General features: G+C 33.7%; 2 protein-coding genes across 7 annotated transcripts; both read left to right on the top strand.

Annotated features, from left to right (window-relative positions):
• Positions 1–1,587: 1,587 nt before the first annotated feature.
• LOC123903789 (zinc finger BED domain-containing protein DAYSLEEPER-like) lies at positions 1,588–4,845 on the top strand. Its single transcript, XM_045953402.1, has 5 exons — positions 1,588–1,700; positions 2,734–2,785; positions 2,879–3,534; positions 3,630–3,798; positions 4,431–4,845. The coding sequence occupies exons 2-4, from the start codon at positions 2,734–2,736 to the stop codon at positions 3,663–3,665; spliced, it is 744 nt and encodes a 247-aa protein (XP_045809358.1). The 5' UTR covers positions 1,588–1,700; the 3' UTR covers positions 3,666–3,798; positions 4,431–4,845.
• Positions 4,846–5,716: 871 nt separating this feature from the next.
• On the top strand, positions 5,717–14,303 carry LOC123903788 (translation initiation factor eIF-2B subunit beta). 6 transcript variants are annotated; one of them, XM_045953398.1, is made up of 11 exons: positions 5,717–5,895; positions 7,293–7,357; positions 7,520–7,674; positions 8,346–8,633; positions 9,213–9,342; positions 10,567–10,674; positions 10,786–10,888; positions 11,010–11,135; positions 12,301–12,488; positions 12,605–12,732; positions 13,777–14,303. In XM_045953398.1, exons 2-10 carry the CDS (start codon positions 7,305–7,307, stop codon positions 12,699–12,701), a joined length of 1,248 nt encoding a protein of 415 aa, XP_045809354.1. In that variant the 5' UTR covers positions 5,717–5,895; positions 7,293–7,304; the 3' UTR covers positions 12,702–12,732; positions 13,777–14,303. The 6 variants fall into 6 exon arrangements, with proteins under 6 accessions (XP_045809354.1, XP_045809355.1, XP_045809353.1 ...); XM_045953399.1 differs by having other exon boundaries at positions 5,728–5,877; XM_045953397.1 differs by having other exon boundaries at positions 5,761–5,877; positions 13,720–14,303.
• Positions 14,304–15,343: the final 1,040 nt, after the last annotated feature.

The following is a 15,343-nucleotide window of genomic DNA, read 5'->3' as shown; positions in this document are numbered from 1 at the left end:
CCCAACCCTAGAGTTATACCAAGAGACAACCCCCATTGTTTCTCTCTAAAACCCTAGCTTTGTGTCGGCGGCAAATCCTAATTGAAAATCCTACATTGTTGCTCCCTTTCTCTCTCAATTTTTCTATGAATAAAGTGATCCCTATTTATAGAAAAATATATGCCAAAAAACTAGTAACAAAACTATTTTAAAATAATATAAATCCAAGTCAGAATACCCTCTAAGAAAAAAAATTTCCCACAAAAACAACAAAACAACTCATGCTGTCAAAACACGATGTGCCTGGGCGTGAGCTCCCACGCCTGGGCGTGAGAAGGCAGAATTGATCTCAGTTCTGCTCGCCTGGGCGCCAGCTCCCACGCCTGGGCGTGAGCAGGCAGAATCTTCCAAAAAAACATGATTTTCTGACTTCTTGTTACCGAGATTTCAAGGCATATCCAACAATTTGTTATGAAATCTCACATCGGTTGCGAGATGGTCTGAATATGTGTTTATAAAGTTGAGACAATTCTCCCTTTATAAACCGATTTTATATGTTGAGTTAGGCTCAATTACAAGAATATTAATAAATTGCCTTCTATTTAGTGTTACAATCTATTTTAATTAGTTTTGCGTATCCTCATCCGATTTTACATTCTCCTTTTTTTTTTTGAGTTTACATTTCTATAGAGTTAGAAATGAATCGAGTCGAACTCATATTACTTCTACTCGATAAAACTTAGTTCAACCCAAAATTCGATTCTAGTTCAATATGAAATTTTTTATTGCTCTAACAAAAGTAGTCTAACAAAAGTAGTTCAAGTTTAGAAACTATTCAGCTCAATTGTTTTAGATCTTTAACCTATTATTATTATTAAAAAAGATAAATATTTAACTACTCAGCACCGGATCCGTGCATCAAGAATATAAGAGAGTAGTTAAAAAAGATAATCTTGATATATGCTTAAGAATATAAGAGAGTGATGTGATGCACTTGGGTTGAGATAATTCATATAGTAAAGGCACTTGGGAGAAAGGGAAAATTTGAAAGCATTACTCCTACCTAGACTAGACTATGTCATTCTTTAGGGCAAAGGTACAGCTGGCATGTGATGATGATACACAATAGTCTCCCAACCAACGGACAAAGTGTAGCTCTCCCAACCAGTTGGCCATAGGAACATTACATTTGACCTCCAATAGGCTGTTAGTGCCAGTTATCTACAAATTTGATTTTTCTCCTCTTAAAAATTTAATATTATTAATATGCCCACAACTAAAATATTATTAAAAATGGTGGGTTATTACCACTAAAATATTGTCATACCTCTAATATGCATCAGATCTGTTAGAAATGTTGCTTATACTTAGGGGTGGACAAGACCCGCAAAACCAGCCCAGCCCACTTGAAACCGAAAAAAAAAATGATTTGGGTCGGATCTGGGCGGTTTTTTGAGCCTGCGGTTCTGTTTCACGGGTTCAAGGGAGTCCATGCGATCGGGTCCGGTTCTATAAATGGGATCCACGGGTACCCGAACCGACCCGTACCACTTACTCAGTTTTTATTTTTATTTTAATTATTTATGTTATTGGTTAACTTATACGCGTATTCACCTTAACAACGCATCTTTCTCTCCAATCTCAAACCCTAGCACAGCGCCACATCCACAGAGAGAACAGTGAAGATCTGAAACTTCGATCCACCACCGTCTTCAAAGAAGGTACGATTATCAGCCTTTCTTTCTTTGTGTTTTATTTCTTTATTCAATGGTTTTCTTTGCAAGAAGATGTATCACACCTTTTCTTTCCAAGAGATATCTCTGTCTGTGTTCTTCATTCTTTTTCATCCTTCTCAATCTTCTATATTTCGCCATTCTCATTCTTCTTCACTCGATTTTTAGGATTTTTGATTTAGGGTTTGTTATTCAAAGTTGTTATTATTTTCTGTAATTTTTAAAATCATCACAACTTGTTATTCAAACTTAAAATTCTTTGTTTTTGAACTTATCTATGTTATTGGATTTATTTATGATATATTTCCTTGAACATTTGTGGTTGGTTTTGTTACTATCATATTATCCCGTTCTTGTATCTAGTTTTATCTGGTTTAAGTGTTATAGTTTTTATTACTTTGTTTCCCTGACTGAGAGTTTTTATTATCCTGTTCTTGAAAGGTAATAACAATGTTTATTTGTTTGTTGCTTTTTTAGTATTATTTGTTTTCTATTTGTTCCTTATTATTACAAGGATAGTTCTTTAATGATTTTCATAGATGATTCTCAGTTTATTGTGTTTTCTTCTGTTTTTGATCCATTGTTACCATGTTAATTTGCTCTTTTTTAATTCATCAGATGTTTTTTGTTTCCTGTTACCCCTTGCTTTTCTGCTATGTTTGTTATTTGACTGTTGTTATTTGATTGTTGTTATTTGGCTACCTGTGTTTGTTAGCCTTGTTTGTTTTACTGTTCTGTTTTTCTTTTTCTTGTTGTAACTATATGCTCTCAAATCATGTCTTATGATTTGGTGAGTAGTTTCAATAAAATCTTTTTTGCTGCTAAAAAAAAATATCAGATGTTTTTTTATTCCTCTGTTTCCCTCTTTTTACACTTATCTTGTTTATTATCATTAGTTGATGCTTAGTCATTTGATTAAGAATTTTTTAAAGAAAACACATGTAATTAGTTTCTTTTTTTTTTTGTTTTAGTTTTGATTGTAAGCATGTTTTGAAACATGTTTTTCTTTTTATGTTGATAGATGGCGCAAAGAGCTAGGATCTTGCAAGGAACTTGGACTGGGAGCACACAAGGTTATATCAATATTTAAAAACACATTATGTTTCTTTTGCCATAAATTAATAGTTTACAAATCTAAAACATTTAATTTATTATAATTGTTTCAGAATCTGCTGAACCACAATCACAAAGCCAAATATTCAATATGGATGAGTGTAGAAAAGTCATTACACATTTTGTTCTCAGTAATGAAAATGCATTTAGATGTGTAGGAAGTGAGGGGTTTAGACAATGGGGTAGACAGTTACAACCACAATTCACTGCCCCTTCACGGAGGACTATTGCTAAGGATTGTTATAAACTTTATTTGACTGAAAAACTGAAGCTCAAGACATTTTTCAAAACTAATTGCACTAGTTTAGCCTTAACCACAGATCGTTGGACATCACCTCAAAAACTTAGTTACTTGGTCATTACTGTCTTCTTCACTGACAATGATGGGAATGATAAAAAACGAATCATTAGTTTCACTTTAATTCTAGATGACAAAGAGGACTCAATTGAAAGAAAAGTTGAAGAGGTATTGAGGGAATGGAGAATAGGAAATGTGTCAAGGGTTTCATCTGAGAGCACATTTAGCAAAGGTGGTAGTGTTCTAAACACATGTTGGAGTTCATTGAGCGCACGTATGGTAGAGGCTTTGATATGTACTCAAAGTTGGTTGAATCCCTCGGTTGGAGTTAGAACAAGTGGGGCATCTCGGTCTGGTACTGCTGGTGAAGCACTTCCAGCAGCTGGACCTTCTGTTTTATTCCCTTTTATGGTACACAATTCAATTTTTTGTCTATCTCTTTCTCTTATTTTATGTACTTCATTAATTTTTATTTATATATACTAATTTAATTTAATTACTTGTAGGGATGCATTTTTTTGATATTTTGGAGTCACATATGACTCAAACATCACATGCCACTCTTTTGAACCTCGCATTTTGGAATGTAGCCTGCTTGTGAGCTTGGCTCCATGTGATTTTGAACGCTGATAAATGCTTAGCTGCCTAGTGAAATATGATGAAGATTAGTAAATGGTAAGTTTGATGGGTTAATTTTTTTTGGATCAATGTGAATATTAAGTTATTGAAATATGTAAAAAAATTGTGTGTCTGAAAGAAGATCACATCACACCTTCATGAAGCTGCAACAATTACATTCGATGTCTAGGAACTTCTAATGACTAGAAATACTAACAAATAGCCTAGGATGCTGTAAAGTCAAGGAATAGTAAAAATACACTAACTCTTAATAGAAGTCATAAACAAGTAAAACTAAAAATAGGTAAGCAAGTACTACATATATCAATTACGGATCAGTTTCCCTCAACTTGTGCAAAGTAGAAGCTAACTAAATCAAAGTTTTAATTCAAACTACCAAATCTAGCAGTTGCAAAGTAGAAGCTAACTAAATGGCAGCAAGAACAGAGGAACTACTGCTTACTTTGGAACGTTGATAAATGGTAACTTTACACATTGTGGAGTCCCTTGGGTATGAGGATATTAGTCTTTTAATATTGGTCTGCCCAACGTTCCTAATTTTCATGGTTTGATGGGTTAATTTGACATTCCTTTATAAATTAATTATATATTTTGGTTTATTAGTTAAGTTTGAAAAAACATTATCGCATAGATAACTAATATATATTGCTTCACTTTCACTTGTGCAGCAACAACGTTCTTTTACATGTGTTGAACATCATCTGCTTGCAGTGCTACTACTTCTAAAGCATTGTAAAATCCATTTATTTGTTAATTTGGATGAGGTTATGTTGATAATGTTTGGCTGTGTTGTTTAGCTGCGCATTGGACTTTAGCCAGCTTTTTATATATATATATATATATATATATATATATATATATATATATATATAGGCTGTGTGAAATTATTGTGTCAGACTGCTTGATCTGGAAATTCATCATGTTGATGGTTTATGCCTTAATGGTTGTAATCTATGTTTATAAACAGCTCATTAGTTTGTGTAAACTGTAAAGCCCCCTGGCCTTGGACCTAATATGGCTTAATTATGACTTGCTTTGTATGTGTTGGGTTGACTTTGCTAATATGGTTGTCATATTGATGAATGTGATATTTACTTTATGTTATGTTTATAATTTAAGTTGTGATCATATATTAAAAAAATGCCTATTTTGGTTGTACTGTTCAAAATTGGACTGTTACAAAAAAAAACTTGAAAATAGGCCCATTAAACAAAAAAAAAACCAATTAAACAAAAAAATAAAATAAAAAATCAATTGGGCTGCAATCGGCCCAAACCATATAAAACCATCCGTCTGGCCCGCAACCCGCTTAAACCCAACCCGCCCAAACCGTTAATGGATTTTGAGTTGATATGGGCCAGAGGTTTCCACCCGCGGATTGGGCTGGTTTGAGGTTTTGGTCCCATACCGACCCAACCCGGCCTGTTGTCCACCCCTAGTTGTTGTTATTGGATTTTTTCTTCTTCTATTAATTTTTTATTTTGTTGGATGAATTTATAAACACATGATGAAGATAAAAAATAAAAAAAAAACAAGGAGAGGGAAGAAGATGAAAATAATTTTTTTTAAAAAAAATATTGTCACCGACTAACCCTTAATTTTAACTTTTTTTTAACACATGACATGTCTACATGGCAGTTCCATTTGCTGACAAGGAAAAAACTAACAGTAGGAACTAAGGGTGACGGGAAAAAATATGGGATATTTTTTTACAATAAAAAAAATATACAATTAAACGTAGGGATTAAAGAAAATGAATTCTCTCAAGTGTGATTTACACTTGATAGAATAAAGTGTAATCTAACACCATCTAAATTCATTTTTTCTAAATTTTTATATGTTTTTCTCTCTTGATCAATGGTAATAAACCACACTTTATTCTCTCAAGTATAAATTACATCCATTCCCGGGACTAAAATCATATTTAATGCTTTAATTTATTCATTCGTTTTGTTATTTTGTTTTATTTTATATTTTATATAAAACCCTACTAAAATAACAAAACGCAGTAGTTCCATCAGCTTTGCGTTAGTATCAGAAACACCAGTCGGAGTCGTTCGGAAATCAGCTTCGCCGGAAAACGCAGGCGGAGTTGGTCGTCGACAGCCAGAAACAGTGAGAAATTCCGTCCAGGTTTTTTCCTTTTTCTCAATTTTAATGTAGGAACTTTTTTCCCCCTATCGAATACACAGATTCTCTCACACACTCTCCCCAAATCTGATTCTTATTCCACCGCAATCGTCGAAAGTACCTCTCCCGTCGTGTCTTCCGTCGAATACACCGCTTCCTCTCCGACCGCTACTCTAACCACAGGTTCTGATTGTTTTCGTCACTAATGTCGACTTCAAACTCGCCGGCGGCGAAATAATTTCCTTTTGGTTCTTGTTGATTTTCCGTTTCGGCTTTACAGATCAAAATTGCTTTTTCATACAACAAATTATTTTATTTATCAATTCAAACTCAGCTTTGTAGGTTTGGCATAGCTTTGTAGGTTTGGCATAGAGGTAGATTGAAACTGATTCAACACAGTATCGATTAACGAATTGTTATACAATGAAATTTAAATATATATTACAGAATTAAAATGAAATTAACGTTGAAGTTGATGAATTAGTCCATGAAATAGTTGGCGAATGATTTTTTTGTTGTTTATTTCAATTCGTTGGTTGAGTCTTTCATTGTGTGCATGTGAGAATGTGTATGGAAATAAAAGATAATCTGGTTTCAACAGAAAAACGGGTTCAAAACTGGTTTAACTGAACTAAACCGGTTTGTAGAAATTAACTGGTTCAGAACTGGTTTAGAACTGAACTCACTGGTTTGAAGAATTATACAATTCAGTTCAGCAAAGGTTTTAAACAGCAGTCGTGATCGCAGTCGCGTTGAGAATTTTAGGATTTCGGCCGTTACGGATGTTGCGTTCACGTTATGAATTAATCACAATATCGCACAAATCTTATCAATACTATCATATATGTATAACAATTTCAAATTAGAGATAAATGTGAAGTGTTGAACTAGGAAAGAGTTAAAAGGAGATAACACTTTGTAATTTATGTTCATATTTGTACAAAAAATGTGATTGTTATTCATTTCAATAAAAAAACGGAAGTCTCTATCTATTAGCATTTTGTCGCGGCCATAATGGCGTTTCGTCAGGGCCGTATCAGCGTGATTTTTTTTTTTTTCAAGCTATAAAAATGGTAACACAAGCTACCTATACCGTTTTGTTGTGGCCGTTTTTTGCGGTAACGGACTGTTTTTTTAAAACCTTTCGGTTCATGAACCACGAATACCGCTATCCCAACCTGTACTACAAACACCCCTACTTATTATCATTTTTCCCTCAATATTTCATAGGCAATCACCCTCTCCATTTGTTTGGTTTTTGGGAGAACTTGATAATTTGAAAAACTAGAAGAAAATAGAAGTCATTTCAACTCAATGACACTTGGTTTTGTAATGCTATTTTAGGTTACCATTTTACTTGTATTTATATAAATAAAATAGTTTTTTTACCCCTTTTTCAGGTTGGCACCAAAATGCCGGATGTTCACAAACTTGTTAATGAATTTGTGAATCAGCTTAAAAAACGGTAAATTGTTTCTTCATTGGCACCGTTTCAGTGAATTGTGTATTAGGAACATTTTATGACTTTTGAACTGTTTTTTTCTTTCTTTTTTTTTTCTCTCCCTCTCTCTGGTTGTGTTTGTTGTCTTTCTTATTTATTTATTTATTTATTGATGTGTGATGCTAGTAAAATTGAAGGTTCTCAGGCCACAGCAAAGCAGACAGCAGAGTTGCTTCGGTCTGTGATTTCACAGCAAAGGGTGCCTCAAACAAACCAGGCTACAGCTCTGATTAATGCAGTAAGGGCTGTGGGGGAGAAGCTTATCGCTGCTAACCCTGTTGGTATGCTGAGATGAAGTTTTTGCTCTTGTTAAACTACAATTAAGCATTATGTTTGTTGTCTTTATGGAAGTCAAGTATGTATTTTTGGGCTTATTGCTGCATGATTTCCTAAGTTTGAATTAATTAATAGCTTGTATGGTTCTTTACTTATGATAAAGTTTTTACGGGCTTGTAAGTGTTTATTGAACAGTTAAATGATAGGGGGCCTTTTATCAGAAATGTATATGTGAAAGGAGGGGGGAGAGTAAGGGGAAACTAATTGAATGTAAGCTGTAATTACCATCTTTTGTAATAGAATTTACTAAATAGAGATGACGCACTCTCAAATGGCCCCTAAAAAATGTACTCATTCATTGCTCATGATCACATTGTTCTGAGGGATTAACAATAAGTTCCTGTTTTTTTTTCTTCTAATTATTTTCCATAGATGCCAGTTGATTCTATCATTAAATAAGAGAATTTTTGAAAAAGTAAGATGCCAAAGGTAGTTTTAAATTATACAAGTAGCTCTGTTTAAAATACTCATGATTATTACAAGATTTTTTTAATACTTTTTTGTTCATAAATTTTTTATGGTTACATCGTCACACACAGTGGTTTACTGTGATTTGTGGATAATAGAGGTTGATTTATTGTTTGGCTATCATAAAATGTTATGTATGTGATTGCAGAGCTTGCTGTGGGGAATATTGCAAGGCGTGTTTTGCACATTATAAGGGAGGAAGATCTTTCCCTTGCCACAGCTGCTATATCTGGTTTGGAGCTATCAGCTGTAAGTGATGATGAAGATGACGTGGAGCGAGATGATTATCCTGTTTTATCTGCTGCCGCTGTTGCAGCTGCTGCAAGAAGCACCTTGCGCCCACCATCATTGCAAACTCTTCTAGAGGATGCACCTATTTCAGCCGCCATTCCACACACATCTTCTTCAGGGGGTGATTCTGAAGGGAAAAGTAGATGTGAGTATGAGTATTGTTGACCATGTTATATTTTTCTTTTCTTTTCCTTCCAACTTGATCTGAAGGGAATCTTGCTTGTATTTATACTTGATATGCAGTGAAGAAAAAAATTTACTTCTGCTTTTTATTTCAGCTTTTGCTTGCAAAAATTCATAATTAGACACATGTTTTGTTTTTAATATAGATAAATTTTTTGGATATAATTAATGCTTATATATAATAAGTTTCCTCGCTTTTTTTTAAAATCATCAAAATGCCTCATTGACGTTACTATATACTTTAGTTGTTGAACACTGATTATTGTTTATTATCAATTCCTGCTTGCTTATGGCAAGCCTTTGCACAATGAAATGCTGCTGCCTTGCGACTTTGAGGTCACAAGTTCAAATGTTGGACACTGCCTCTCTGCCTGTGGGGGCAAGATTGCATACATCTACGCTTCCCAAACTCCACTTGGTGGGAGCGAGCATCGTTCACTGGCCGCCCTTTATTTTTTTTCATTCTAGTGACATTTTTTCAGTTCTGATATTCAATTGCTTTTGTCATTTTAAGTTTGACTTTTGTTTTTCTTTGTTTCAGCTGTTGATAAGGGTTCAAGAGGTCGGAAGTTGAAGCATGATGTCATTGAAGCAGTTAATGAACTAATTCAAGACATATCTACTTGCTATGAACAAATAGCTGAACAAGCAGTAGAGCACATTCATCAAAAGTTAGTTTTACCTTTATATACTCTAAGATGTGTGTGTTTATCTTTTGCCTGTTTGAGTGCTTGCTTGTTTGAAAACATTTTACATCTGCTCACCATAGGCAAGGTTGGTCAGTGGCTCTGAAAGGCTTATATGGATATTTGTACATATTTGCTTGCCAATTTTTTAAGAGTCATTCTATTTATTTTGTGGCCAATGCTAAGATTTCTTACTCTTGGCTAAATAGACATTGATAAATTATTTCAATACCCAAGAATTCTCCACATGGTTGATTGAAAGCTTTTGCTTCTTGAGTAGAGTATTCTATACTATGCCATATGGTGAACATACAACTATTTCTAGATGGTTAAATTTCTTAATCATAAACTAAACTGTCATTGTTTTTTTTTAACAATTAGATAAGTAACTGTGTCTATTTTAAAAGTTTGGTGCTGTGTTTTTGTGTTTTCTATATTATTTTAGTAGTAGTGAGGATTGGACTGAAATCACAAAGATTGATAAAACTGTAAGATCCCACATAATTTGATTTAACTATTTATATGGTTAAATTTATCAAGCCACACTTTACTTAAAGCTTATCATGGAGGCTGTTTGTTTGATCTTTCTTACTTTCTAGTTTCCTGCGGAGATCGCATTACCTTCATGTAAAAGCATGGTTTTGAGGTATTGGTCTTGAATGTAAAACAAAAACGTAATGATTAGTTATTTTATAATACGCGATGACGGTGTATTTCTGAGGATACATACTATTGGCTGATATAATTGGTCAAAGAGTAATTTTCAAGTACATTACTTAATATTAATTTTTTTTTTACAGTACTTAATATTAACTTAAAACATTATACATTTGTTCAATAAATGCCACGTAGTTTACACATCAAACAGCCAAGCTGTCATTATTTTATCTTTTTGAGAATAACTTTGATGTGGTTTGGTTTTTTTTTTTTTTTGTTTATTTGGAAAATGAACTATTTTGTCCATCTATGTTGTATGTTGCTTATCTACATCTACATGACTAACATTTGGCTCTTAACATGTTATTATTGTTATTATTTCATGTTCCCTCATCTTAATTAACCAATACAAGTGTTCGGTTGATTTATGGGATTATATCATGTCTTGATAGATAGGAATAGGATGATCTTTTTCTTTATTTTCTTTTGAAGATAGAAGAATTTTTTATTCCTTTGTCTTATTTGTTTACACTTTGTTTCCATAATTTTCAGTGAGGTAATATTAACGCTAGGTAGTTCAAAGACAGTTTTGGAATTTCTTTGTGCTGCAAAGGAGAAAAAGAGATCATTTAAGGTCTTTGTTGCAGAAGGTGCCCCAAGGTTGGTAGTAGTGGCAGTCTCACATATGCAGTTGACGGTGATGTTCAATTAGCAATTGATTTCTTTATACTATTCATATGACTAATTAATGTGGACGTTACATGCAATCAGATATCAAGGACATCTCCTTGCAAAAGAATTGGCTGCTAGAGGCTTACAGACCACAGTGATTACTGATTCTGCAGTTTTTGCCATGATTTCCCGAGTGAACATGGTATGTGAAAATCCCTCCATTCTTATGCAAAATTTTATTTGATTTCAACTTACCAAGCTGACATGGTAAGTGTTGGAGTTATTCCTGATTGAATATATGTAAAAATCCTGCCATTATATAGGTTATCATTGGAGCCCATGCTGTCATGGCTAATGGTGGAGTCATTGCCCCAGTTGGATTAAATATGGTTGCACTTGCAGCTCAAAGGCATGCTGTTCCTTTTGTTGTACTTGCTGGAAGTCACAAGGTGAAATGCTGAGTTATAATATAAATCTACCTCACAATTATAGTTTACCAAATCTTCTCTTGATTATTTTTGTTTTGTTAAATACAGAAATCTGATTATAGACCAAAACTATGGCTTGATTATTTTTGTTTTGTTAAATACAGAAATCTGATTATAGACCAAAACTACGTGAAGCAAAGAATTCAGCATGTTTTTTCCACATAAATTTTACAATTTTGTAAACTAAAATATCAGAATCAAAATCTTTAATCAATGTGTTGTTTTTTTAACTTGTATTATTGCATTTCAAGATGAATAATCACCTAACATTATTTGATAATTCAGATATGATATTTCATATTTATACCGGTATGTGACTTGTACCAAGGAATTGAATTCAAAGGAAAGAACTATTTTATTGAAAGATTAAGAAACGAACGAACGATAGACAAAATTCGAGAGAAATCTCTCCTCCAAGGGTTTCCCCTTTCTACAATCGAGTTACTACTCAATTCACCAAAGTTTACAGCACTCAATGATAGTTACCTCTATCATTGTATTCCCCTATTTATTCCAATACTCTATAACTGAACAATTAACTAACTAACTTTCCTAACTAAAATCCTTATTCTAAATCCTAACAGTGACACTAGTGGAGCTTTTTACCTTTCTATTTTAGTAGAAACGAAGGATAGTCATTAAGATAGTTAACCAATTATGAACAATCAAACCAAAATAAATGTTCATTAACATTTTGATACTTGTTTTCCCTACTTAGAAAACTTTCTTTTTTGACCAATCTTACTTAGAAAACTTATTATGCATTAAAGAGCTATGAGGATGTAGTAGTTTTAAAAAAAATGTCTTGTAAAAAATGTTACGGTTTAAAAATATCGTATAATAGCTTGATATTATCTTAGAGTATCTTAGACAATCACTGGAGATTAGTTTTTGTATAATGTTAGTTATTATCATGATTTAATTCCTTTTTAATTAGGATTTCGAGTCTTGCATTGATTCAGTTAAGATGTGTTACCAATACACAATATCTCCAGGCTTTCTGTTAATTGCTAGCAAGGAAACTTTGGTGCCATAACCATGTTTTGGAATTGAATTTTGATCTGGTTCCTCGTAACAGTTACCAAATGTTAGGCTTTTGTTGAATGTTTCTTTATCTTATTGACAGTTGTGCCCTCTGTATCCGCACAATCCTGAAGTCCTATTGAATGAGCTGAGATCCCCGTCTGAGCTACTTGACTTTGGTGAGTTCTCAGATTGCATGGATTCTGCGAGTGGTGGAGGTTCTCTTCATGTCGTTAACCCAACATTTGATTATGTGCCACCAAAACTCGTTAGTCTCTTTATTACTGACACGTAAGTTGAACTGTAACTGTTAGAAAACTAGCTTTTCTTGGTAATTGACATTAGAAAATGTGTACTAACTAATTGGTTTCTTTCTCTGCTTTTGCTGGTTTGGAACTTCTTCTCAGAGGCGGGCATAATCCATCATACATGTACCGGCTCATTGCCGACTACTACTCAGCTGATGATTTGGTGATGAAACGAAGACCTGTTACTGGAAGTTGAGTTCAGCTGCCCCAAATTTTCTCCTACAATGGTAAACAATTGAATGTCTATTTACTTCTGTTTGTAATTATAATTTGAGAGTGAGAGGGTCGGGGAAGCAGCTGTGTTAATTTATGAAACAAAAAGGATGAGTGTAGGTGTAAGGTGTTAGTGGTTGTGCCATAGAATTGGTAGTGAATAGCGATACACTCCTTATATAACGCACAGTCTATTATCTAGAAAGTTAACATACTCTTAAGGAAGTGATTTGTTTGAGGCTGCTAAATTGTCTCTTTAGGGAAAAAAATAAAAAGATGTTTTAGAAAGTCGAATTAGATAACTCTACACTCCATATTTATTTTACCATACTTCATTTTCTTTCATATGAGTATGATGGCTATTTTTTGAGTGATAAGCTCATTTGATGGTTTGGGGGGCATAAACATAGGGGTTGGAGAAATAAGGTGATGTGGATTTGATTCTCCCCTAGCATTACTAACACCTAAATATTATAATTTTCCATTAAAAAAATAAAACCGTCTATTAATGTTGAAACAACCATCATGACTTTCCAGTCAAACAATAAATTATCAATTTATCATCATAATTATTTTTCTTTAACCATTTAAGGCTTTTTGTAGTTGTAGAGATCAGTGTTGTCAGTAGCAGCTTATTGCGGTGCTGTAGCATATTGAAATTAGAAAAAATTGCCATTGTCTGAAATTTGTGATAGGCTCATTACTGGGCTATACTCAATAGTCAAAAGTGATGTAGATCTCACTTGATAATGGTATTACAGTCTCGCCTAAATATGTTTTTAGACCACCCATTCGTTGGGCCACTTGTAGATGTCAATTCATGAAAAGTTCATGCTTGAGATGTCCAATTATGGATAAAAGGGTGTGTCTGAAGATCTCACATTGACCAATGATATGACTCTTATGACAGTCTTCACCTTATTAGTTGGTTTTGTGGAGTTGAATTAGACTCTTCTGTCGGAATTCTATTAGTGATGTTTGCAATGGTTTTTCTGTTTCAGAGGAAGTGAGGAACCTATTATCATGGAATGATGAACATTTCAATGCTCACTTTTCAGGGTGTCTGTTGTCCTCTGATGAACCATGCTGTAGACAGATGTTCAATGCAGAAGAAAATAAACCTTGTGTAGTTCTGAGAATTGGGACGGAGCAATTGTATACGGAGAAATGATCTGTGAAAATACCATGTGAAACAAGGAAAATTCCATTTTTGTGATTGCTTACCACCGGGGAATAACCCTTATTTGATTTAATTTTTTGTCCAGTCGCAGGGTATCAAGGGTCCCCCTAACTTTTTTGACTTGTATATCTTTTTCTACTCAGAGTTGATAATAGTACACAGAAACTCTAGTTGTTGGAACTTTGTTTCATAAAATGACTGTGACAGTAGATTTTTAACAATATGGAGTCTTAAGTGGATTGTTTGTTAGATAAATCTATGTACAATAATTGTTTGCTCGAGTGGATTGTTTAGAACATGATGTTCAAGTGGAATGTTACATTCATATTCTGTCTATTGTTCAAGATGTACTTTGTGGAAATCTATCTATGAAATCGAGACCAAGTAAAATTTGCTTAACAGTTATACGGATAGCTTGATAATTGATAGACACTAGACACCAGTCTTTTGCATGTTTTTAGAAACTAGAAGGGTGTATGGCCATTAAAGATCCCTCTCAAATTTCAAATCTTTCTATGGCTCCTTTTAAGAAATTGTATCTCGACCTGTTCATAGTTTTCATTGTCCATTTGTATTCTCACTCTGAAGTTGATGTTGAGAATGCTTCACGTATTCTAGATTTGTGATTACCATGGCAAATAGTGAAACTTTTAGTGTGTTTATATTTATAACATGTAATGAAGATGAATGAATCTATGAGACGATACCTTGCAATGAAACTTTGGACTTTGGAGTACATGGAGGGGAACAAAGTGTGCTCTTCTTTTGGAGATAAAGTGTGCTCTTCTTAATCTTTGTTGGTGTGTTGAAATGTATTTCATCAGATTTTTTTTTAATAAAGTCCCTGAATCAATAAGAATTATTAAAAACTCCATTGTTGATTCATTAGGCAAATTAGTCCAGAACTTTAAATTGGTGTGTGGTGTTAAGATATTGTATCCCATTATTTTGTCATGTTAGATGCTTATGTGTGATGTTAACATTGGCGAGGGACAAAAATGATGACAAGATAGAGAAACACTTTATCTTCTTGAAAAAATAAAAACATAATAGATCACAAATTAATATCAAACTCATCTTAAGCTTCAATCTTTCATCCAAATTTAGGAAAAATAAAACCATCCCCAACCTATTAAAAGTTAAAACAAAACTCTTCCAAGTGAAACACAATCATCAACACAAGCACAGACAAACACAAATATTGTTGAAATTGAAGTGAATGAGTGATGGGTAAGGTTAAATACAGACTGCTGGCGTGGAGAAGATGCTCGTATTGGTTGTGGTGGCATTATTAGAGGAAGCAATGGAGGATGGTTGGGAGGTTTTGTTAAATATGTCGGACATGTTACAACTTATGTAGCAGAGTTGTGGGGAGTGTACGAGGGACTTCAGGTTGCTCGAAGAATAAATTTTCTTCGTGTTGAAGCATGTGGATTCTATGGTGG

This window comes from Trifolium pratense, linkage group LG2, assembly GCF_020283565.1.
Source record: "Trifolium pratense cultivar HEN17-A07 linkage group LG2, ARS_RC_1.1, whole genome shotgun sequence".
NCBI lineage: Eukaryota > Viridiplantae > Streptophyta > Magnoliopsida > Fabales > Fabaceae > Trifolium > Trifolium pratense.
Note: the sequence above shows the minus strand (reverse complement) of the source record. Positions and strands in the feature narration are given on the sequence as shown.

Bases quoted from the DNA above. Each gene is read 5' to 3' on its own strand.
- LOC123903789 (XM_045953402.1), top strand. From the start codon at position 2,734: ATGGCGCAAAGAGCTAGGATCTTGCAAGGAACTTGGACTGGGAGCACA. The intron at 2,786-2,878 runs GTTATATCAATA...TAATTGTTTCAG, and splicing joins TTGGACTGGGAGCACACAAG to AATCTGCTGAACCACAATCA. The intron at 3,535-3,629 runs GTACACAATTCA...AATTACTTGTAG, and splicing joins CTGTTTTATTCCCTTTTATG to GGATGCATTTTTTTGATATT.
- LOC123903788 (XM_045953400.1), top strand. From the start codon at position 7,413: ATGACTTTTGAACTGTTTTTTTCTTTCTTTTTTTTTTCTCTCCCTCTC. The intron at 10,675-10,785 runs GTTGGTAGTAGT...ACATGCAATCAG, and splicing joins GTTGCAGAAGGTGCCCCAAG to ATATCAAGGACATCTCCTTG. The intron at 12,489-12,604 runs GTAAGTTGAACT...ACTTCTTCTCAG, and splicing joins AGTCTCTTTATTACTGACAC to AGGCGGGCATAATCCATCAT.